Raw genomic sequence first — 24,385 nt, forward strand, 5'->3', positions numbered from 1 at the left:
GAACCCCTGGCGGGGCGGTCTACGGAGGATCTCCGTTTGACCCTCCGTATAAGGGAGGTGGAAACCTGTGCTAAAGAGCTTGAGGTACAAGCAATGCACCTCCGTGTCAGAGCTTTGGAGCTGGAGCGAAAGCCCTCCACATCTGCCTCTAGTCATCCTAGTACGTCCACCGCTGTCCCAACAGGTTTTGACATCACTAGGCACGTTAAACTGGTTCTCCCGTTTCGTGAGGCCGAAGTGGACTCCTATTTTAACGCTTTTGAGCGTATAGCGGCCGCGTTAAGCTGGCCGAAGGAATTTTGGCCGCTGCTGTTGCAATGCAAACTGGTTGGCAAAGCCCAGGAGGTGTGTACCAGTTTATCAATTGAAGATAGCCTGGATTATGACATCATGAAGAAGACTGTGTTGCAGGCATATGAGCTCGTCCCAGAAGCCTACCATCAAAAATTTAGGAAGTGTGAAAAAACTGCCAATCAGACATTTGTGGAGTTTGCCCGTGAAAAGAGTCGCTTGTTTGAACAATGGTTGCAGGCCAGTAAAGTAAAGGATCTCGAGGGGCTGAAAGAGCTTCTTTTGTTAGAGGAATTCAAAAAATGTTTGCCGGACCAAGTAGTCATTTATCTGAATGAGCAAAAGGTGACGTCACTTGCTAAAGCGGCAGTGATGGCTGATGAGTTTACTCTCACCCACAAAACTATATTTTTGACCGCTGTCGCACAAAATATCAGGGTGGGACAGGAGAGGAAAATACGATCACCAAAGGTAGGACTGAAGGATAGACAGAAGGATGGTGGTAATCGCGACTGTTTTTATTGTCGCGAACCCGGACATTTGAGTCTGTCCCGCGCTCCGGAGGAAGGAGCAGCGCAAAGGCTCTAAAAATCCAGCCGGCGTGGGTCTTATTAAAGTTGTCCCTTTGCTTAAAATGCATTCCACCCGTGATTTGCACCATGCGGATGCTGAAATAGAGCCACGTTTTATCACCAAAGGCTTTGTTTCTGTGACGGGAGAAGAGAGGGATAAAGTGCCTGTTACTATTCTTCGGGACACAGGTGCGCATCAGTCATTTATGTTGGACTGTGTACTGCCATTGTCAGATAAAACTGCTTGTGATTCAGATGTGTTAGTTTGGGGAATTAAGATGAGCGTTCTTCGGGCGCCGCCACACAAGGTGCATTTGCATTCGCCCGTGAAAACGGGGCATGTTAAAGTTGCCGTGAGTTCCCAGTTGCCTATTAAAGGGGTTTCATTTATTCTGGGAAATGACTTGGCTGGTGGGACAGTTTTTCCACCGCCTGAAGTGGTGGAAACGCCTGTTCCTTCTGTTACTGATGCTGCCACCCCTATATCAAGTGTGTTTGTGCTATTACTCGTGCGTCAAAAAATTTGACGATGTTATGGATGTTGCTGACACGTTTATGGCGACGCTAGACGAAAGAAAATCTCCCAGCCGTGAGAGTGGCAGAATAGAAAGCAGAAATGATGTGACAAAACTGATGCCAGAGCTGGATGAAAAATTGAATAGGGATGCATTGACAACCGCTCAGCAGAATGACTCATCACTGGCTCCCTGTTTTCTATCCGCAGCCAAGAGTGCAGGAAGTGAATCCCCCACTTCTTATTTTGTGCAAGATGGAGTTCTTATGAGGAGGTGGTCCCCTGACCGGAGTGGTTTGCCTGGTGCTACGCAGGTGGTGGTGCCGAAGCCACATCGAGGGCAGGTGCTTAGCTTAGCGCATGATGCCAGCATGGCTGGACATCTTGGGGTGAACAAAACTTATCATCGGGTGTTGCGCAACTTCTTTTGACCGGGGCTGAAAGCTGATGTGGTGGCATATTGCCGTACCTGTACCACATGTCAGATGGCGGGGAAACCTAACAGACCCATCCCACCTGCTCCGTTACATCCTATTCCAGTAATAGGTGAGCCGTTTGAAAAAGTAATAATGGATTGTGTGGGTCCCCTGCCAAAAACTAAATCCGGACACCAATACATACTTACAATAATGTGTTCAGCAACAAGGTTCCCGGAGGCAATTCCACTATGCACGCTGAAAGCAAAACCGGTGATAAAAGCACTACTTAAGTTTTTCTCTACTTTCGGGCTTCCAAGGGTTATTCAAACAGACCAAGGAACGAATTTTACTTCAAAAGTGTTTGCACAGGTTGTGGAGGAGTTGCACATAAAACATGTAAAATCCAGTCCATACCACCCGGAAAGTCAAGGTGCTCTGGAGAGATTCCATCAAACCCTCAAAGCTATGCTGCGCAAGTTCTGCGCAGAGTCGGATAGAGAATGGGATGAGGGTCTGCCGTTATTGTTGTTTGCCGTCAGGGAGACCACTCAGGAATCCTTGATATTCAGTCCAATGGATATGGTGTTTGGACATGTGGTTCGCGGTCCCCTCCAGCTTCTGAAGGAGAAGTGGTTGTCAGAAACTTCTGAAACCCAACATAATGTCCTGGATTATGTTAGCGGACTTCGGGAAAAACTCCACCTTGCATGTTAGTTAGCTCGAAAAGATCTGTCACATACGCAGGCTAAAATGAAAGCTCATTATGATAAAAAGTCTGTTTGCAGAAGTTTCCAGCCGGGCGAGAAAGTGTTGGTGTCGCTGCCTGTGGTAGGGTCCAGTTTGCTAGCCCAGTTCGCTGGCCCATATGTGGTGGAACAGAAACTCAGTGACAACAATTATGTGATCCAGACCCCAGACCACCGGAGAAAGTCTAGGGTTTGTCATATAAATATGTTAAAATCGTATCACTCGAGGAGCCCTTCTGGTGCGCCGTCTCCAGTGTGCACCGCTAGTGTTGTTTCTCCTTATGAACCCTCTGATGATGGGCTGCTCCAGAAAAGTGAAGCGCTGGGTAGCGGCCGGTTGAAAAATTCGGAGATCCTAAATGATTTAGACACATATTTAGCCCGCCTATCTGAGCCCACTCGGGCTGACATCACTGATCTGATAGAGGATAATTTATCACTCTTTTCTGACCATCCTCGTCAAACTGCTGTCCTGTGCCACGACATTGACTTGGAAGGACATAAACCGATTAAGCAGCATGCCTATCGAGTGAACCCCGTGAAAAGAGCGATAATGCAGAAGGAAGTTGACTATCTCTTAGATCACGGTTTAGCCTTTCCGAGCGCCAGCGCATGGAGTTCGCAGTGTGTGCTGGTACCAAAACCTGACAACACTCCTCGGTTTTGTAATGATTACAGGAAAGTTTCCTCTTCCTAGAATGGAGGATTGTATTGATAGAGTGGGATCGGCATCTTTTGTAACCAAACTTGATCTGTTAAAAGGTTACTGGCAAGTACCTTTAACTCCCAGAGCATCTGAAATATCTGCTTTTGTCACGCCGGATCATTTTCTCCAGTACACGGTTATGCCGTTTGGGTTGCGTAATGCACCCGCTACCTTCCAGCGCCTTATGGCCAAAGTACTGGCGGGCGTGAATAACTGCGATGCCTACTTGGATGATGTTGTCATTTACTCATCCACCTGGTCTGACCACTTACAAACACTCTCTCTCGTTTTCAGCCGTTTTCAGAAAGCCTCGCTTACACTAAACCTAGCCAAATGTGAATTTGGCAGAGCCACCATCACATATCTGGGAAAACAGGTGGGTCAGGGACAGATACTGCCGGTGACTGCGAAAATATAGGCGATCGTTGAGTTCCCAGTCCCACAAACGAGAAGGGCGCTGCGCCGATTTCTAGGAATGTGTGGTTATTACAGAGGTTTTTGTAAGAACTTTGCCACTGTTGTCGTTCCTTTCACCGATTTGATCAGTCCGGTGAAGCCTTTTGTGTGGACGCCTGTTTGTCAGACTGCTTTCGAGTCTGCGAAAGCATTACTGTGCAGTTCCCCTGTTCTTATGGCACCTAACTTCATGTCCCCTTTCAAGCTCGAGGTTGACGCTAGTGCGGCTGGTGCGGGAGCTGTCCTTATGCAGGAAGACCATCACGGCGTGGATCGCCCAATTTGTTATTTTTCCAAAAAGTTAAACAAACATCAGATTAACTACAGCACTATTGAAAAGGAAGCCCTTGCCTTGTTGTTAGCCCTGCAGCATTTCGGGGTGTACAGTATATCGGATCCAGCTCTATCCCCGTTCAAGTGTTTACTGACCACAATCGATTGGTGTTTCTCTCCCAGATGCAAAACTCAAATCAGAGGCTTATGCGTTGGTCCCTTCTTTTGCAAGATTTCAACCCGCAAATCAAACATAAGAAAGGGACGGAAAATGTCATCGCTGACGCCCTGTCGAGAGCAATTTCATAGTTTGGGAATTAAACAATAGGAGGGTTGTTTAATTCTTATGGAAGGGGGTGTTACGAACTTGCATGTCCATGTGTTTGTTTGTGCAGGTGTTGCGTCCTTTTATGTTAATTCAGATGTGCCAGGGCCCTGCTCCGATTGGTGCATGGATACACCGCCCCGATGTGACTGGTTCCAGCTGGAGGACCCGCCCATTAAAAGGAGGCTGGAGCGCTACAGCGGGAGAGGTCCTCGCGTTTCTCCTCATGACCCAGCAGTATTATTCCACGTTCAATATTGCAAGTGACCAATCATATTGTTGTGACGTTACTCTTTTAGTCAGCTTCCTTACTGATATAATCTGTAATAAAAATAGTGAACAGATTTCTGATATAATATATACTATATACTATAATATCACATCATGAAATTTTTTAAATAGAGATATTCACTTAATTTCAATATTTCCCTTGTCTTTATTGTTCGAGAAAATCACATTTTTATATCTCCTTTTGAACTGTTTTATGTTTGGACATTGCTTTAATTCCATATTCAAACTGTTCCACAGTTTCACTCCATGCACAGTAACACAAAAGCTTTTTCTTGTTGTACGCACCTTCCCTGTTTTGAAGTTACAAAAAACCCCTTAAATTATAACTTCTTTCAAAAAAGGATACTCTGAATATTACCTGGCAGTTCTTTATTTTTTGCTTTGAATAGAATTTGTGCTGTTTGGAATTTCACTAGATCGACAATTTTCAATATTTCAGACTGCAAAAATCGTGAGTTTGTATGTTCCCTATAACCTGCACTGTGGATGATTCGAACTGCTCTTTTTGAAGAGTAAAAAGTGAAGGCAATGTGGTTTTATAGTTGTTGCCCCAGACCTCTGCACAATAGCTTATGTATAGAGATGGCACGATACCACTTTTTTATGTCCGATACCGATACCGATATCATAAATTTGGATATCTGCCGATACCGATATGAATCCGATATAGTGTTTTTTAATCAACAAAACTGTTTTTTTTTAAATATCTTGCTGCATTTTGTATAAGTTCATACTCAAGTTTAAAACAACAACTACACTAAAGCTATTCTGTTATACCTGTATGCAAAAAATTTTTTTTTTCATAGTTCAGCAATACTGATCAATCTAATAAACTCATACCTACACCATCCTCCCTATTCTGGTATTTTAAAGAGTACTTAGCGTAAATATTAAGCAACCTAACTAATAGGGTTCCAACTCCCAGCAACAACAAAAATAAATAAATAAAAAATTGGGAACCACCCCTCACGCTCCACCTCATGATGCTTAATTGACGTAATCAACCTTAATTTGATGCAGTGTGAAAGAAAAAATGCACAGAAATCAATTCTTTTTCAATATATTAAAATATTAAATAGATTCAACATCTTTCTTCAACAAAATTGCACACTGCACAGATGGTACCTTCCCAAAGGAAAAAGTACTATAGCTTATATATTAGTTAGGTATATATATATATTAGACTTAATAGTTACTATATACAGTAATGGACTTCTATTCATTTTACATCAAATTAAAACTTTGGGTGTCAGATAATTATTTATTAAAAGCTAGACATTTTAAATGAGAATAAGAACTAAAAGTATGTCTTTGTGCCCCCTTTTCCCTGTTAATGCCCTATCGGCCCCCCTGGCTAAACTTTGCTAGATCCGCCCCTGCACAGTTACCAGCGTCAGCTACGTAGAAAAAGATCCTGGTGTAGAAAGTAATATTAAATAAATTCTAACAACAGCTTATCAAGCTTAAACGTGCTGCTGTTGTTCAGCCGCTGGTTTCCTCTTTCTGGTGCAAAGTGGGCCAAAAACAAACAAGAGAGACAGACTCACGACAGAAAAGCCGATCAGCTGATCATTAAGCAGTTTCATGATTGAAGTAGCAGCAAGAAGAGGCAGTCGCTCCAAATATCGTTTGTTAAGCTTAACGCAGGAATGCTTTACAAACATTCAGAGATGGACTTACACACTTGCTTTACTTCTCTCGGGGATAACTTTGTCGGAGATGAAATACCGGGTTGCTAGCGAAGCTCCACATGCTATCCAGACCACCGACAGGTCCCGCATGCCACAGCCGCTCTATCACGTGATGCATACTGCTCCGACGTGCTAACGTTCTGAGGTGAGTTACGGCGTGTTGCAAGTTTTGTGAGGTGCTTTCGTGATATTTAATGGATCGGATTACATTTTTTATTTTTCTCCGATATCCGATCCAGTAATTTAGGTCAGTATCGGACCGATACCGATACGTAATATCGGATCGGTCCATCTCTACTTATGTATGGTGAAATCAGTGAACAGTAGAGAATATGAAGTGATGTTCTGTCTAATACCTGCTTTGCCTTGTTTAGTATTGCAATGCTTTGTGATACTTTGGAATGAATGTATCTTACGTGAGGCCTCCAGTTAAGTTTTTCATCTATTATTAGCCCCAGAAATTTATTTTCACTTACTCTTTCAATATCAACACCATTTATTTGAATCATAGGATTTGTATTTAAACTACTATTTCCAAATGACATAAGTTTAGATTTATTCAAATTTAATGATAATTTGTTTTTATCAAGCCAGAACTTCACTTTACTTATTTCATTAGTCATATCCTCCAATAAATTCTGCACATCATCACCAGAGCAGAAGATGTTTGTATCGTCAGCAAAGAGTATTAATACTTTGGACAGTTTACACCACAAGCAATGTCCATACATGAGGAGAATGAATGGATAAAGGGCATCTGGTACATTCATTGCTCACTTCTAAGTCACTTCTAAGTACACCTCTGATGTTGACATCTGTACTGTTTGTGCCACATCATCACTTCTAGAACTGGTTGTTCTTTATCCTAAAGATAGTCTTAGGGTGTATGTTTGTCATGTTTCAGATCTCAACATCACTGATGCTGAAATCTGCAACTTGACCATTACTTGCACCATTATTTAAACACTGAATTGTCCAAAAGTGTTCAAAAAGTGATAACTGTAATCATAAGTCAAATAAACTGCCATTGTTACATCCTTTTGAGTGTAGTATTGTTGGCAACAGTAGGATGGAAAAATTCCCTTTTAACAGGAAAAAACCTCCAACAGTACCAGGCTCAGGGAGGGGCGACCATCTGCCGCCACCAGTTGGGGTGAGGGGAGAAAAACAGGACAAAATACTTGCTCTGAAAGAGAGCCAGAGATTAATAATAACTAATAATTAAATACAGAGAAGTGTATAAACACATAGTGGGTTGGAAAAGTGACTAAAAAAGAAACACTAAATGCATCATGGGAATTCCCCAGCAGCCTACACCTATTGCAGCATAAATAAGGGAGGTATCAGGGTCACCTGATCCAGCTCTGACTATATGCTTTAGCAAAAAGTAAAGTTTAAAGCCTAATCTTAATAGTAGAGATAGTGTCTGTCTCCTGAATCCAAACTGGAAGCTGGTTCCACAGAAGAGGGGCCTGAAAATCAAAAGCTCTCCCTCCCATTCTACTTTGAAAAACTCTACGAACAACAAGTAAGCCTGAAGTCTGACAGTGAAGTGCTCTAATAGCGTGACATGTTACTATAAGGTCATTAAGATAAGATGAGCCCTGATTATAAAAGACCTTGTATGTGAGGAACAGGATTTTGAAATTGATTCTGGATTTAACAGGGAGCCAATGAAGGGAAGCCAACACAGGATAAATATGCTCTCTCTTTCTATTCCCGGTCAGTACTCTTGCTGCAGCAGTTTGGATCAAATCAAACACTTTTCAAGAAGTTTATAGGACATCCTGATAATGATGAATTACAGTAGTCGAACATAGAAGAAGTAAATGCATGAACCAGTTTTTCGGCGTCATTCTGAGACAGGATGTTTCTAATTTTATAGATATTGTGCAAATGGAAGAAAGAGCCCTACATATTTGTTGAATGACTCCAAAATTCCTCACAGTGTTAATGCTGAAAACAAAGATACATTTATATATAAAGATTGTTTTAAATACTTGGATGAAGAACCTTTGCAGCCATGAGTAAATAAACAACCCAGTTACTTATCGTCTACAGCTTCCAACAGCTATGAAGGTCCATCCCGTTTTTCACGCCTCGCAACTTAAGCGGCACGTTACTTCCCCGCTGGTGCCTATTTGTTTAATGACTCCAAGATTCCTCACAGTGTCAATGGGAAAAGATAAATTTAAATATAAAGTTTTTTTTAAATACTTGGATGAAGAAACTTTGCAGCCATGACTAAATGAAGTCTAAAAGTCAAGGACGTCATCAAATGTTTTTCCTCAATTAGACCTTTAATGGAGCCACCTTCAAATGCTGCTTGTTTGTGGCTCTTTCTGCATTCGCTTTTGTAATTAATAATGGAATACCATGCACTGTTGGGTTGAATGGCCATTAAGGAATATCTCATTTCTTCGTTATGAAAAACTCTTGAGGTTCTTCTGCAATATCCATTTGTACTGTGAAGTGCTGTCCGATCAGTGTTGCAACATTTGGCTGAATGTGAGCAGAGAGATCTGTTCATTTCCCAATTTATTCTACTGCTTCTTTCAGCACTTACATCATCAATAAATTCTAGTAGCCCTCATTTTGCTGGGAGCCACACATACCCACGCCATAATGCTGAAACATACTTTGGAGTCATGTGGTGTTGGAGGAAAAGGGCCCAAAATTCAGGCAATGACTGATAATATGAGTGAGTTTATTTACAAGTGGCAGAGTGACAAAAACAGAAAATGAGAAGAGAGAAGCTACTGAACAAACCTAAACTGGGAAAACTAAATGGTGTTAGGAGTTGGGTTCTGGTTATGTGGTGTTTTTGTCTGTATGTGGTTTTTTTTTGGTGCCTCCCTTTTTGTATAGGTAGGCGGGGCAGTGAGTCACTGAATCTGGCACACCTGTTACTCATCAGATGCTTTCTTCAAAAGTGTTCTTTAGGAGCTACCTAATAGAAGACTAGTGTCATAATGAGATGTTTAGTTGGGAGGGACTGGGGAGCGGATAGAATGTCTTTGAGGGCCATATACACTGGGTTGGTCAGATCACTGTTGGATTATGGGTTTGTAGCATATAACTCAGCAGCAGACACAACTCTGGTAAAGTTAGACCATATTCAGTATCAGGCACTACGAATTTGCACAGATGCATTTAAAACAACTCCAACAGCAGCTTTACAGGTGGAGATGGGAGAGATGCCGTTGGGACTGAGAAGGGAGCAGCTCACACTTAATTATTGGGCTAATTTACAGGGCCACGGGCAGGATCACCCAACGCATGAAGTACTTAAGCCTTGCTGGGAGAAAGAAAGGAGGGAAAAGAAGAGCTTTGGATGGATTGTGGGGAGACAAGTGACAGCAGTTAATCTGGATCAGTTAGACATTAGTCACAGAGTGCCGTTACCGGCAGTACCTCCATGGCTACTTCCTGGTGCTACGGTAGACTTAACATTGTTGAACAAGAAGAATGAGGATAGGGCATTTCCTTTGAACTCTCATGCGGCACAGGTTTGCATTGACCAATATTATAGTTATGTTCAAATATATACAGACGCCTTGAAGAACACAACTGGTCAAACTGGTGTTGCAGTCGTGGTCCCAGAGTTTTCGGTGAAAATGGGTAGAAAGATTAGTGATGGGCTTTCTGTGTACACTGGGGAAATGATCGCAATATTATTGGCTGTTCAGTGGGTGGAGGACGTGAGACCTTTACATGCTGTCATTTGTTCGGATTCAAGTTCATCGTTGGTCAGTCTACAGCATAGTCACTCAGACAGTAGAGCAGATGTTTTGGCGGAAATTCAGCAGTCACTTTTCCGGATACGCATGATGGGACTTGCTGTCGTGTTTTTGTGGGTGCCAGCACACTATGGTGTGTGGGCGAATGAAAAGGCAGATAGAGTAGCAAAGGAGGCCGTAAAACATGGGGTGGTTGACATGGCTGTTAGTTTTGGCCAAGCAGAGATAAGGAGTATGGTAAGACAAGATATGAGAGCAAGATGGCAAAAGCAGTGGGAGGAGGAAAGGAAGGGACGATGGTTGTATAAGATTCAAAGGAGGGTGGGAGGAATGAGGAATGCAGGACGGACTAGGAGGGAGGAGGTGATCATATCCAGACTGAGATTTGGACATACTGGCTTGAATAATACGTTATTCATGATTGGGAAACATAGTACTGGCAAATGTGATTACTGTGGGGTAGAAGAAACTGTAGAACATGTCATGTTGCAGTGTCAGAGGTATCAGGTTGAGAGAAGACATTTGATTCAAACTCTTAGTAACCTAAAAATCAAACTGGATCTGGTTGAGTTGTTTCGGAAGGAATCGGGAAGTAAAAGTTATCAGGCCTTATTTCATTTCTAAAAGAGGGGAACCTGTTTGGCAGGATTTGAGAATTTTTTTTTTTTTTTGGGCGTCGTTCCAGACCATACTCCATACCAGTTGGTGGCGGTAATGCACCTTTCACTTGTTTGCCAACCGCCAATATAACTGTAAGACAGAAGGAAAGACTAGTGTCGGACAGTGTTGCCAACTTAGCGACTTTGTCGCTATATTTAGCGAGTTTTCAGACCCCCTTAGCGACTTTTTTTCTAAAAAGTGACTAGCGACAAATCTGGCAACTTTTTCTGGTATTATTGGAGACTTATTTATGACGACTTTTTGACGTGCAAACGCGTATCGCTCTTACTCCCAACAAGCAGCGGTGCTGCCTTGAGCACCTCACCTGTGCCAAAGCGCTCATAGGTCATAGGCTGTGTCCCAATTCAGGGTCTGCACACTTGAAGTACGCATTTCAAGTGCGGTCACGTCACCGCTACGCGACGATGGCTGTCCCAATTCGAAGTGTACTTCAAATGCATACTCCAAATGCGCCGTCGATTTCCCCAAGTATCAAGCGTGGTCTGGTGCACGCTTCGTGGTCCCATATATCCCACAATTCATAGCACGGCGGTGGGTGTGGATAATTTTGCCGCAAAATACGGCAGAAGGGAGCGGCCGAAGAGGTTTTTTTTTTCTTCCAAACTTTATTGAACTTATAAAGCGAACAGTCAGTCATTCCAGTTCAGTTTGTACAGTAGACATACAAGGCAAATAACAGTAACAATATACAGTACAATGAAATAAGAAGGATAAATAATTAAAGGATAAAAAAAAGAAAAAAAGGGGGGGGGGGGGGGAATGTGACAGACTTCATAACAACTTTGTACTTGAAAGCTGTGACAGCTCATTCCTTAAAAATTTCTGAATGAATTTCAATCAATGATAAACCTTCTTTATTGGAAGTTAATTTAAGAGAGTTTAAGTAATATTCAATTTCAATCAAAAACAAATTAAATGATGGGGTTGAGTTTTGAAATTTACATTTATGTATATGGAATTTCCCTAATAAGATGGAGCGGCCGAAGAGTGAACTGTCAAAAATACTGAATATGACGTCACTTATTTATGTGCGAATGTTTAATAATTAAAGTCAGTCATATATTCACAAACACAACAAGCTGAAAGTCAGTGATATATGTATATGTGTGTACATATATGTGTGTGTGTGTGTGTGTATATATATATATATATATATATATATATATATATATATATATATATATATATATATATATATATATTAGGGGTGCAACGATACACAAAATTCACGGTTCGGTTCGATACTTTGGTGTCACGGTTCGATATTTTTTCGATACAAAAAAATGTTCATGCCTTTTTAATTTGTCATTTATTAAAATTATAAATATATATTTTAACTCAAAAGTACAGTTTTTAAATTTAACCCTAACCCTTGTGCGTGTTTTTTATTTTGACAGCGAATGCGCACCTGCGGACCACTTATGTGCAGCCCTGGTTATTTAGCTCGTCATATTGCAGCCACAGAAATTCTTTTGTCCATGAAACCATAAAGCTGCACTTTCTTTTTGCCTTATAGTCTGATTTGTCATAACTTCTCCGTTTTGTGGTAAGCTTTTCTTTGGCTGTCACTTCTTCACCCTGACCTGTCTTATTTGGCTCAGCAGAACTAAAATATATATCTGTCTGTGAAGGTCATCGTAGTCAAATATATATCCTGCTGCTTTTACACACGCACTCACATAAGCTCAGCGATTCTCTGCGCGATCAACCTCTCACATGTTTAAGCTGCGGGAGATTTCACTTGTCATGTTTGCATAGTAAGCTAACGATTAATAAGACGATGTCAGAGGAATTGGTGCACAAATTATCATCACTCACAGATCAGTGCTGTCATTGCAAAGTGAAAGCAAAAAAACAAGCACAAATTCAAACGCGACTTCAATATGTCACATATTGACAGTGGCTCACCGATGCCAATGACATAATTACCCAGCTACATTTCTGAAAGAATGCAAAAGCATTGACATATATTTTTCCTTCCTACAATAGCCCGACGGGCAGGGAAGAGATAGATTTTGGTAGCCCGACTGAAAAGATCGCTAGCCCCGGGACGTCGGGCTAGCGATATTGCGAGCCCTGTATCTGATTGAGGAATCACTCATCTTTGGAAAAGAGAGTTTATTACACAGAAATGGCTCTTTCCAAAATAAAAGCTATACTATCCGCTTCTTCTGGGCTATATTCTCAGCAGCATATTAAACATATAAGGAGAATCATGTGCTAACAGCTGTCTAAATGACTCGGCTAAAGTTAGTAGCATGCTTGTTGTTTTTGTCTTTGCACTAGGATGATGTCGGCGTAAATGTGCAGTCATATTCGTTGTGTTCCCACTAGTGCTTTCAGGTTAATCTCGTTGAAATGACCTTAACGCCACAACTCTATCTGATTGGGAAAACACTCATCTTTGGAAAAGAGAGTTTATTACAGAGAAATGGCTCTTTCCAAAATAAAAGCTATACTATATGCTTCTTCCAGGGGATACTCTCAGCAGCATATTAAATATATCAGGTCCCCATAAGGAGAATCATGTGCTAACGGCTGTCTAAATGACTCGGGTAAAGTTTGTAGCATGCATGCTTGTTGTTTTTGTCTGCTTCCACTTATCTTTGCACTAGGATGATGTCAGCATAAATGTGCAGTCATATTCATTTTGTTCCCACTAGTGCTGTCAGCGTTAATCTGAAATGACGTTAACGCCACAACATGGTAAATCTCCGTTAACGAGCTACCGCCGATCGCCCCGTGCATGGGGCTAGACGGCCAACACGTTAACGAGCTAACTGCGCTAACACACTAGTTCCCACCCATGTAATTGAGCATTGCATGGCACATCCAACATACTGTTTTACTTTAGTGCATGACTCTTGCATGACATAACTTACCTTCAGGGTCATACGTCATACGTCACATGAAAACCAAAATAATTCCAAACGCCAGATCTGAATGAGGGTGCGAGAGGTCCATGTTGCAAGGAGAGCTTAACTTCTGTCTCGCTAGCTTGCCCTGCGCTCTTCCTTCTGACGATGCTGTCTGTGTTGAGCGCTCAGTGAATCTGCGTTCGACTACTCCGCCTAGGCTGCACTGTCGAGCCTAGGCGGAGTAGTCGAACGCAGATTCACTGAGCGCTCAACACAGACAGCATCGTCAGAAGGAAAGTTGATCAAATAAATTAAAAATTTTGTATTGTTCGATACATATGCGTACCGAACCGAAAGCACTGTATCGAACGGTTCAATATCGATACGAATATCGTTGCACCCCTAATTTTTTATATATATATATATATATATATATATATATATATATATGAATATGAATGATGGAGCTGATCAAAGGAGCCCAGAGCAAATGATCTGATGTGGTGGCAGAGGCTGTATCAAGACTAATGTAATCTAATAGATAATTTCTATATTGGTTAGAATTAAGATTATTTTTTATTTTTCCAGTTCATGAGGACTGTTTTCTTGGCTATGCATAGGGCAGTGAAAACCATATGGGCTATATTCTTTTCTGAAGTGACATTATCTAAGCTGCCCAACAAACACACTAAGGGGGAAGTTGGAATGTTACATTTCAGACACTTTGATAAGTCTTCACATATCTCGCGCCAAAACTTCTGAACTGGTGGACAGAACCAAAGAGCGTGGATATAATTGTCCAGTGAATTGGTTTGGCAGTGTGAGCAGTTGTTGGTAGACGTAAAACCCATCTTGAACATCCGATGACCTGTATAGTGCACTCTATGTAATATTTTGTATTGAATTAATTGAAGACTGGGATTTCTAATTAGATGAAAGGTTTTTAAGCAAATCTGAGACCAGAAGTTTAGGTCTAAGTTAACTGATAAATCCGCTTCCCATTTTGCAATAGGAAGTGATATTGATTCATCTAATTTAGAAAGTGTTCTGTATATTTTGGATAGTAATTTGGGGGGTTTAAGAGTAAGAAATTGAACCACACTTGGTGGTGTTTGTAGTTCAACTTGACCCGGTTTAAATTTCTTTTTTACTATGGATTTAATTTGTTGATATTCTAAAAATCTTTTCTTGTTGATCCCATATTGTGTAACTAGTCCGTCAAATGAAATAAATTCTGTTCCTTCTAGTATATGTTCTAAATATTTTATTCCTTTACCACTCCAATCTGAAAAGTTTATCATATTATTGTTTTGTAATATGTCAGGGTTGTTCCAGATAGGTGTACGTTTGCATGGGATTAATGAAGACGCCGTCAATTTTAGAAACTCCCACCATGCTGTCAGAGAAGAGCTGATGTTGATGCTTTTAAAGCATTCATGTCGTTGGATGTTTGAGCTGATAAATGGTAGGTCTGAGATCTCTAGATTATTGCAAAGTGCTTGTTCTACATCTAGCCAAGGTTCATCTAAGAAGGTATGTTTTAGCCATCCTGAGATAAACTGAAGCCTGTTGGCTAAGAAGTAGTGCTGAAAGTTAGGTAGTTCTAATCCTCCTTTATCCTTGGTCTTTTGTAGTGTTTTTAAGCTTATTCGGGGGGGTTTATTTTTCCAAAGGAATTTGGACATACATGAATCTAGAGATCTGAACCAATCTTGTGGCGGTTTAGTTGGGATCATTGAGAATAAATAATTTATTTTTGGTAAGACCATCATTTTTATAGCGGCAACCCTTCCCATGAGTGATATGGGTAGACATTTCCATCTAGCCAGATCATCTTCTACCTTCTTTAAAAGCGGGATATGGTTTAATTTAGTTAGATCTGCAAGCTTGGGAGAAACATTAATACCTAAATATTTTATATTTCCCGATTGCAGTGGTGTAGAAGAGGAATTATGGGGGGAGCAATTAATCGGTAGAACTGTAGATTTTGACCAGTTAATTGAGTAATCTGATATTCTTGCAAAAGAGTTTATCAATTCAATCACCCCAGAGATATTGGTTTGTGAATTTTGGAGAAAGAGTAACACATCATCCGCATAAAGGCTGATTTTATGCTCCACGTTCTTGCATTTTATGCCCTTAATTACTGAATTCTGTCTAATTGCTGCTGCTAGTGGCACCACTCCCTTTCAACATGTAAATGAATTAGAACGGTAGCAATATTGAAATGTATTGACTTTTGTTTAGTATTTTTTTCTCTCTTATCTTCTTTATTAAATCTACCTGAATATTGTTTGCATGTTTGAAATAAATGAACAAACAAACAAACAAACAATAAAGGCTTATATCCATACTAAGAATATGCTCGCTTGTACTTATTTACATTTAGAATCACCAACCTAATTAACGTAACCACATGCATGCCTTCTGGCTGTGAGAATTCTGAGTACCTGTACATGATTACCTGTTGTAATGCTATGTGTGCTGTTTTCATAATTCTGTAGATCATTAAACATTAACAGATGTTGCATGTAAAATGGCAATGGGTTTTTTAATAAGAAAAAGCGATTCCAGGCCTTTTAATGAAGTATATGTGGTAATAACAAAATGGCACTGAATACAAGCAGTCAGACAACTTCACATCATTCTTTCTACAAATAATTTGGTTTTTTTCTGGCACCCTTAAAAAATGGTAACTGTGACAATCTTCCACATGGGTTTTTGCATTTTTCTCATTTAGTTTCCAAACTATTGAAGTCATTTACTTGTTTTCCAGTAACCAGGCTCATGTTGTCACACATAACTCGAGAAACAGTTCTTGCTGTTATAATGTAATGAATAAAGTATTTTTGATATTATTTGCAAACACACATGATTATGTTTGCTCAAAGCAAATCAGTGCTGCCAACACATTTATGGAAAGTTTTGTACCACTTATGGCAGAAAACTCTGGAACAGAGGTACATTTTATATGTATAAAAAGAAGATAATCACATAATTTGAACAGTATTTAAATATTTTTCTGTGTATAACATACAGACAACAGACTGCACACCAACTTTATAAACAAAGTATTATGTTGGTTGTCTTTTCTGCCTCTCTGCTTTCACTTAAAATCAGCTGACTACCTGAAATCAATGGTGATATTATATGACTACATTTATTTGTCATGATTTTACATCTTAATATTTTCTGGTGGGTTAAATTATCTATAAATTTTTTTCACAAATCCAGACATTTTTTCTGCCACATGGTGCATCATTCCAGGAGTTTTCTCTTTTATAGAAATAGATTTCTCCACAATCTTCACCTCCATCAACATTGTTAGGCTCGCCGATGTACCAGAAGCTGAACACAAACAGAAAAAAAGACTAACCATTTTATACTGACACTGAAGTCATGGTATACTGAACTACGGTGGCCCCTAGAGACAAAACACATGCAAACCCCAAAACACTTGCAAATTCCAAAACACAACGGAAGTGCTCCAGGACGCTAGGGGCAGTGTTGAGCTTTTGTTACCTAGTAACTACACAAGCCAGGAAGTACCAATGACCGGATTTGGGGTCTGCAGCCTTAAAGGCCGCATTTTAAGGCCGATTATGTACTAGTACGATTTGTACTAACTTGGTTTTAAAGCCTTTACTTCAAAATATACGCCATTCAATAATTGACTTTAATCTTACACAGCAAATTCAAAAGTGTTAAATGTTTTGGTGTTAATAGTCTTCTTGCAAAAGTAGAGTTAATTTTACTCTAAGTAGAGTCACATTCTTTTAATGCAGGGGTCACCAACATGGTGCCCGCGGGCACCAGGTCGCCCGCAAGGACCAGATGAGTCGCCCGCGGGCCTGTTCTAAAAATAGCTCACCATAACAACTTACCAGTAAGCTGCATCTATTTTTATTTTTTCTTGCTATTTTTTTTTAATCACAATTGCATTGGTGTTAATTTGTTAGAGATAATATATTAAAAAAAATGTTTATTATTAAATATTAGATCATGATCTAATATTTAGTGCTAGCTGGTCTCCACGGAAACAGTTGCCGTGAAGACCAGCAAAGGCAAAGGTGAGGAGATGAGGAAAACATGGCGGAAAAAAGGAAGAAAACATATAATTTTCACAGTGAATGGGAGGAAGAGTTCTTTTTTTACCACTGTGAAAGATTCATGCGTGTGTCTCATTTGCGGGGCAACTGTGGCAACGGCAAAGCGGCACAACGTGGAGAGACATTTCCGAACGTGTCACACAAGCTACCATGCTAACTACCCAAAGGGCAGCACACTGCGAGCGGAAAAGGCCCGCGAATTAAAGGCAGGTTTGAGCAAACAGCAGTCTTTTTTCACGAGACCGGTGAAAAACTCTCAAAAAGCAACCGAAGCCTCATTTAGAGCTACACATTTCATGATTAAGAAAAAGAAGGCATTTTTAGACAGGGAGGTTTTCAAAGAAGCAATGATGATAATTGCAAAAACTGTGCTTAAAGACGAGAAATATGGAAACGATGTAATCTCCACTCTCTCTGATGTCCAGCTGGGGGCAACTACAATTGTTAAAAGAGTGTCGGCTATGTCCGGGAACTTGGCCGATCAGTTGGATCAGGATCTGGCAAAGTGCAGTTGGTTTAGCATCCAGTGTGACGAGTCCGTCGACAGCAGCAGTACAGCACGGCTGATGGTATTTGATGGTTTCTCCACAAAAGAAGAACTTCTGACACTACTGCCACTAAAGACAACTACGAAGGGAGTTGACATCTATAACGTAGTGAAGGAGTTTTTCGCGAAGAAAAAGGTACCGTTGGAAAAGCTGGTATCAGTGACTACCGACGGGGCTCCTGCTATGATCGGCCGACATACGGGATTCATCGCTCACTGTAAAGGTGACACAGAGTTCCCAAACTTCATGCATTACCACTGCATCATTCACCAGCAGGCGTTATGCGCAAAGGTGATCAGCTTCGAGCACGTCATGACTCCCGTCGTGAAGATCATAAACAGCATCCGCTCCAGAGCTAAACAGCACAGAACATTCAAGGTGCTATTGGAGGAGCTGTCAGCTGAATATGGTGACCTGCTACTACATACGGAAATCCGATGGCTCAGCAGGGGACGGATTTTGCTTCGTTTTTTTGTCACTTTTGGGTGAAATCAAGGAGTTCATGCAATCCAAAGGGGAAGACACATCTCTGCTGGAGGACACTGAGTGGACACTTGACCTTGCGTTTTTAACAGACATTACTGGGAAACTGAACCATTTGAACTGTGAGCTGCAAGGCAAAGGTAAGACTGTTGCTGACATGATAAGTGCTTTAAATGGATTTAAAGCCCAGATGAACATTTTCTCTGTGCATTTACAGAGAAAATAGGTGCTGCACTTTCCCTCTGTGCAGATGGTGCTGAAAGACAATGCTTCAGCATCTAAGACTTTTGACAAAGTTGCAGAAAAGTACACTCAAGTCATAAACTGACTTGGTCAAGAGTTTGAGAACAGGTTTTGTGACCTTGATCAGCTTGAGCCATGTGTCTCATTTGTTTCCAATCCTTTCATGAATGTGGACACAACATGCATTGCTGAGCAACTAAGTTCAATGTTCAGCTTGGATGCTGGACAGGTGGAAATCGAAATTGTAACATTGCAAAATGACGTCCACCTCAAAGCCTATCTGGGTGCACCAAACTTTTGGTGCCTTGTTGACACAGAAAAGTACAGTGGTGTGTGCACAGCAGCTATGAAGGTTGCCAGCCTGTTTGGTTCAACCTATCTTTGTGAATCAGCCTTTTCTGACATGAACTTCATCAAGAACAAACACAGAACACGCCTCTCCGATGCACATCTGCAAGACTCACTCAGAGTTGCAGTGTCAAGTTATACCCCAGATTAGAACACACTGGTGAACAGCATGCAATGCCAGGTTTCCCACTAACAGACAAAGAAAGCCATATTAGATGTTCTCAGTGGCAACATTACAGTGTCATGTCAAAGTTGAATTTAATTATTGAAAAACAAATGTGTTTGTTAAGTGTAACATGTGAAAATTTGCTTTAAAATGCTGCCAATTTGGTGAAAAGTTCTGTAAAATTTGAAAGTTGATTTTTTGTATGTTACATACATACAAAAATAATGTATGTAACAGTGCATGATTTGTTAAAATTTGTTAGTGGTAAGTGAAAATGTTGTAGAAGTGATCACTTCAAAATGTAAATACTTGCAGAGATATATAGAAATAAAGTGTTGCATATTGATATTTATGTTTCCTACCTTGTTTCCTACTTGCATTCTTTATAATTATGGTGAAAAATAATTAACATAATTAGTGTCCGTACATAGATGAATATCATTAATTATTAATGATAACACATAATTAAGTTAAACTGAGGAAATTTGTTATTTGAGAAGTGTGTGTCAAACTGGTAGCCCTTCACATTAATCGGTACCCAAGAAGTAGCTCTCACTTTCAAAAAGGTTGCTGACCCCTGTTTTAATGTAACTCTGAGGTGTAAAATGATAGTAGTTAAAATCGAGTGTTAAAAATGAGTGTTTCTATGTCAAATCTGGAGGTGTTACAATGGAAACATCTTGACCTCTTAACTCTGAACTCCTAGAGGGGCTATGACACCAACAGAGTAAATTCACAGACTCCGCCCCCAGCACGGCTCCAATCGAAGCTGAAGTGAAGCCGTTTCAGAACATTTTGCTCTACGTATTTGAGTTGTTTGCCATGCTTGGTAAGTCATTTTTTCAAAGATTGTTTCAATTATTTCTATTAGCTTTTACTTCTGTGGCTCTTTGGAGTTGAGACAAAGCTGTGTGAAAGGCAATAGCCATGTTGCTCGGTGATAGCATAATATTCTGTTTTAGCTAGCTGAAAGGTATTGTCTGCGGGCAAATACCACAGCCTTGAAAAAAGCTTGCATGTGAATTTTCAGTCAAACTTTTGGTCAAATACACCTAAAACAATGTCTAGAATGTGAAATGTTGGTATAATGGTGCTACTTGAAGCCTGAAAACGATCGCCCATATAAAAAAAAACCGAGCAAACAGCAGTAGCAGACGTCCTGACTGGATTCTACGTTAGCATAGATCCCTCCAGAGTTTTGTGCACACGGTCTAGGTAAAAATGAAAAAGGTTGAGGTTTTACATTTAGTTCAGTATTACCTGTTGCCCGTGTCCTTGTCTTTTGGGAAAATACTTTACACAAGTAATGGCTCAAAGAGGATTCCTTTTTTTTTTACTGTGCTGCAATTGTTTACTGGATTATTTGTGCCATTAATTAGGGTCAACAAATTTTTATTCAATCTCCGCACAGGATATGCTTGTGAAGATGGAATATGGGGGAGAGCAGAAGTGCGTTGAAGTTCCACAAAGGGATGAATGAAGGACATGCATATTGTATTGAAGAAATAAGTGATGAGAATGCTGTTATTTGCATTTACCAGCTCACCTATGTCAGACCTTTTGATAAACAAAATTCTAATGAAAGTGAGAACATGTACACTGTTACATCTTTCAGAAAATGTTTTGAAATTGTGGTGCACAGTTCAGAATAAATGTTTTTCAAAAACCATTGCGTCTTTTTAGTAAATGTTTATTTCCAAAAGAAATTTCTAGAAGTTCAGAACAGTAAAATTCCCGCTTTTTAGAATGAATTAGAAGATAACTCTTACGTAGTTAAACTAAAATACTCTTGGAGAATTAATATATAAACTCTTAACACCAAGTGTTAAATTATCAACTCCAGACAGATTTGGTGTTTAACACTAAAACAGAGTTAAAGTACCAACTCTCCAAAAAGAGTTAAATTAACACTCTCTGGTGTGGACCCATATAGACACTTTAATAGTGTTGAAATCAAATCCGACAGTGTTAATTTGGACATGCTGGATTTGCTGTGTACAGAGAATGTGATGATTTTATGGATAATTAAAGTCAGTCATATATCCACAAACACAAGCTGAAAGTCAGTGATGCTGCTCGGTTTGCAGTCCTGAATATCACGGCACAAGCAGGATTCACTGCACTGTTAATGTTAGCTATGTTATATTGCTGCCTCTGTTCGGTGGGGTCGAGCCAAACTGACTTTAACGTGTGTTTGAACGAGCTGACGGTTCACTCGTTAAGCTGAAAGAAAGATGCTTTAATCACAGGAGTCACACATGTGTCCACTGTACCATCTGGGAACTCTTCTTGTTTCGTAATAACACAAACACTAAATCCTCCTTCTTTTGTGCTGTTTTGTAGCAGTGTATACACCTGAGACTGTCATCTGTCTGTCTGGCTGTCCTGCACTCTCTCTCTTTTTCTTTCTCTCTGATTGTGTAATAAAAGTATGAACATTCATTAATAAGTCACACTTGTGTTTGAATCCTGCATCTTATCACACATTTGATTTCCATGTGTGACAACTGCAAGTGTCCAGAGTGAGGACAGACTGAGGGACCCACTGCTGCACATCATCTGTGAGGCTTTGCACCCCTGATGATCCACCGGGACAAACTCAGCAGGGTGTGAGGAAGAGGAGGAGGAAGAGCCAGCAGCAGCTGACAGATGGAGAGAATAGACAGACTGTTCCCTGTTTGTGAAGGACTGCTAGGAAAGTTTAAATAACTAATTGTCTGTCCTGAATCAGTCTTATTAGGCAATGTTCAAATAATTTGATCATTCCAGTGTTTTCAGTGTGGGACAAAGTACTCAGGGCCTTCAAGTTACACACTATGAAAGGCAGCAACAAGTTTAATATTCAGAAACCTAAAGTATGTATCAGCAGCAGAATGGAGCTAAAAATAAATGTTTGTTTCATTTCTATAAAGCTTTGAGTATTTTGCATTAGTAGTACTGCTGTGTTTGTTGCTGTCAGGAGTAGTGTCGTGGATGAGAGAAGGAGGACCCAAACGCTGGACTCACAGGCAGGTAGGTGAAGGTGGATGTTTATTGCCGAAGGAGTGAACAAACAGTACAGAGGTAGGAAATGGCTGGCTGAATGAATGAACAAAGGACTGACTGACTGGCTGGTTGACAAACTGAACACACAGACGACATTAACATCAATGACACGACAGTGAACGAGTAGAAACAGAGTGCTTAAATACACAGACTGATGAGGATGATAATGAGAGACCAGTGAGTACACAGCTGAACATAATCTGGCTAATGACACAAGACGAGCTGACACAGGAAAAGCAGGAAGTGAGCACATGGAAGTGGCAAAATAAACTGAACATGAACAAAACTGAAAACACTGGGTCACCGACCCAGGAACCCTGACAGTTGCATCATATTGCTGTAATTGTTTATATGCTTTATATATTCTGAGGTAAGTTGATGTAACGCGGTTAAAGGACCAGGGCGCCTGACTGCAGCCTCATAGACAATGAGCTATCAGAATAAGTTTCGACTATGGAGCCTGAGGGTGTGAATAAAACACAGGAAATCAAAGTTGAGCTCAAAATATATATATTATGTTTGTTATGAGGAATATATAGACAGATGTACAAAAAATAAATAAATATGCATATATATCACAACCAAAAATAATGTTGACAATACAAAACAGCTTATTGGGTTCCAAAAGGGAGGTGGAATGAGGTGTAGTCCAGTATGTGATTTATTTTAGTTCCATGGACCTGTGATAGGTCATGTGTCAACAGTTTGATTCAGTCCATAGGTTCATAATCCTACCGCAACGTAGCGGTGGTCGGGTGGCTCGCCATCTCGCGCTGATCAGGGCTGATTGCGGGAGAAAAAAAAAAACCCTGACCTAAACAAGGTCAAAAACATAATCATTCACAGAAGAAAACGAAACAGCATTCTACTGCTGTGACAAAATAAATCCATAAATAACAAAGTCAAGTAATCAATGCCACGTTTCATACAACAATCAATAAACCATCATCTCTTATAATGAATTTCATTCTAAATACTATTATAGAAAAACATTCTCATGGGTCCCATCAAAGTATATCAGCGTTAAAGCTAATAAATATTATTCAAAGTTAATCAAATATGTTTACAAAACTCATTTAATCACAGGTGTTGCGCAACAGATTCAATAAGTTCAATGGAATTTAACTCAATGCAAAATCTCATAGGCCGTTTTGGCATTTCATCAGAAAAGTAACAAAAAACATCCAAAACGGACAAAACTACAAAAATCAAATCACTCGTTCAACTCTAGATACATTAAGTCAACATTCGTCCATAACGGAATAAACAAAAACAACAATATTCAATAAATAAAACTAGTAATTGCACTTACTGTCGCTAGCCTAGCTTTAGCTTACTGGCGTTTTAGGATGTGCGATCGCGGCTCCGCATTGTCATTAATTGTGACAAAACAAACAAATAACTCACCGTTGAGTCGATTGTGAGGTAGTGTAAAGATGAATGAATCGGCCGGGTTATTGCACGCTGTCAACTGGCCTGTAGTGCAAAATTTGTCGATATCTGACAAGTACGCCAACCACAGGGACAACAGCAGCCAGAGGAGCAGGGACATGCAGCTGATTGACCCGGAACTTATACAGGATTCATTCCCGCCACAATAAAGGGACTGGCGGAAGTGGGGTCAGAAGTTACCGTGGTTACATTGATCTATAGTGTTACATCATATTCTATAAGGATGTTATGTGTTTGTAGACTTTCTGCCCAGTTTGACCCATTTAGCAGAAGTCAGCCTGTTTAAGGCTCTGATATCTATTCTGTATGACTTACAGCTACAGCAGTTATGACATGGTCTGATTTTCTCACCCAATAAAGGAATATTTCATATATCAGTCTACTCTTCATTTTATCAGAAACAGTTATCACAGCTCGTACATTTTCTT

At 40.3% G+C, this 24,385-nt stretch overlaps 1 protein-coding gene and 1 long non-coding RNA gene across 3 annotated transcripts in view; one reads left to right on the forward strand and one right to left on the reverse strand.

Annotated features, from left to right (window-relative positions):
* LOC309709165 (CD209 antigen-like protein C) overlaps positions 1–24,140 on the reverse strand; it is a 70,002-nt gene extending 45,862 nt beyond the window's left edge. Inside the window, exons 1-2 of one of the 2 annotated variants that reach the window (XM_082537666.1) lie at positions 23,909–24,140; positions 23,241–23,314 (exon numbers count right to left, since the gene is read on the reverse strand). In XM_082537666.1, the coding sequence (XP_082393792.1) occupies positions 23,241–23,314; positions 23,909–24,057 (223 nt within the window). In that variant the 5' untranslated portion in view covers positions 24,058–24,140. The remainder of the gene's footprint in view (positions 1–23,240; positions 23,315–23,908) is intronic. The other variant, XM_082537667.1, reaches the window with a different exon arrangement.
* On the forward strand, positions 20,115–21,129 carry LOC309709167. The gene is made up of 2 exons (XR_014277444.1): positions 20,115–20,289; positions 20,872–21,129. It is a non-coding gene; the product is annotated as an uncharacterized lncRNA (long non-coding RNA).
* Positions 24,141–24,385: the final 245 nt, after the last annotated feature.

Source organism: Aulonocara stuartgranti, assembly GCF_965226115.1.
Source record: "Aulonocara stuartgranti genome assembly, chromosome: 6".
Taxonomy (NCBI): domain Eukaryota; kingdom Metazoa; phylum Chordata; class Actinopteri; order Cichliformes; family Cichlidae; genus Aulonocara; species Aulonocara stuartgranti.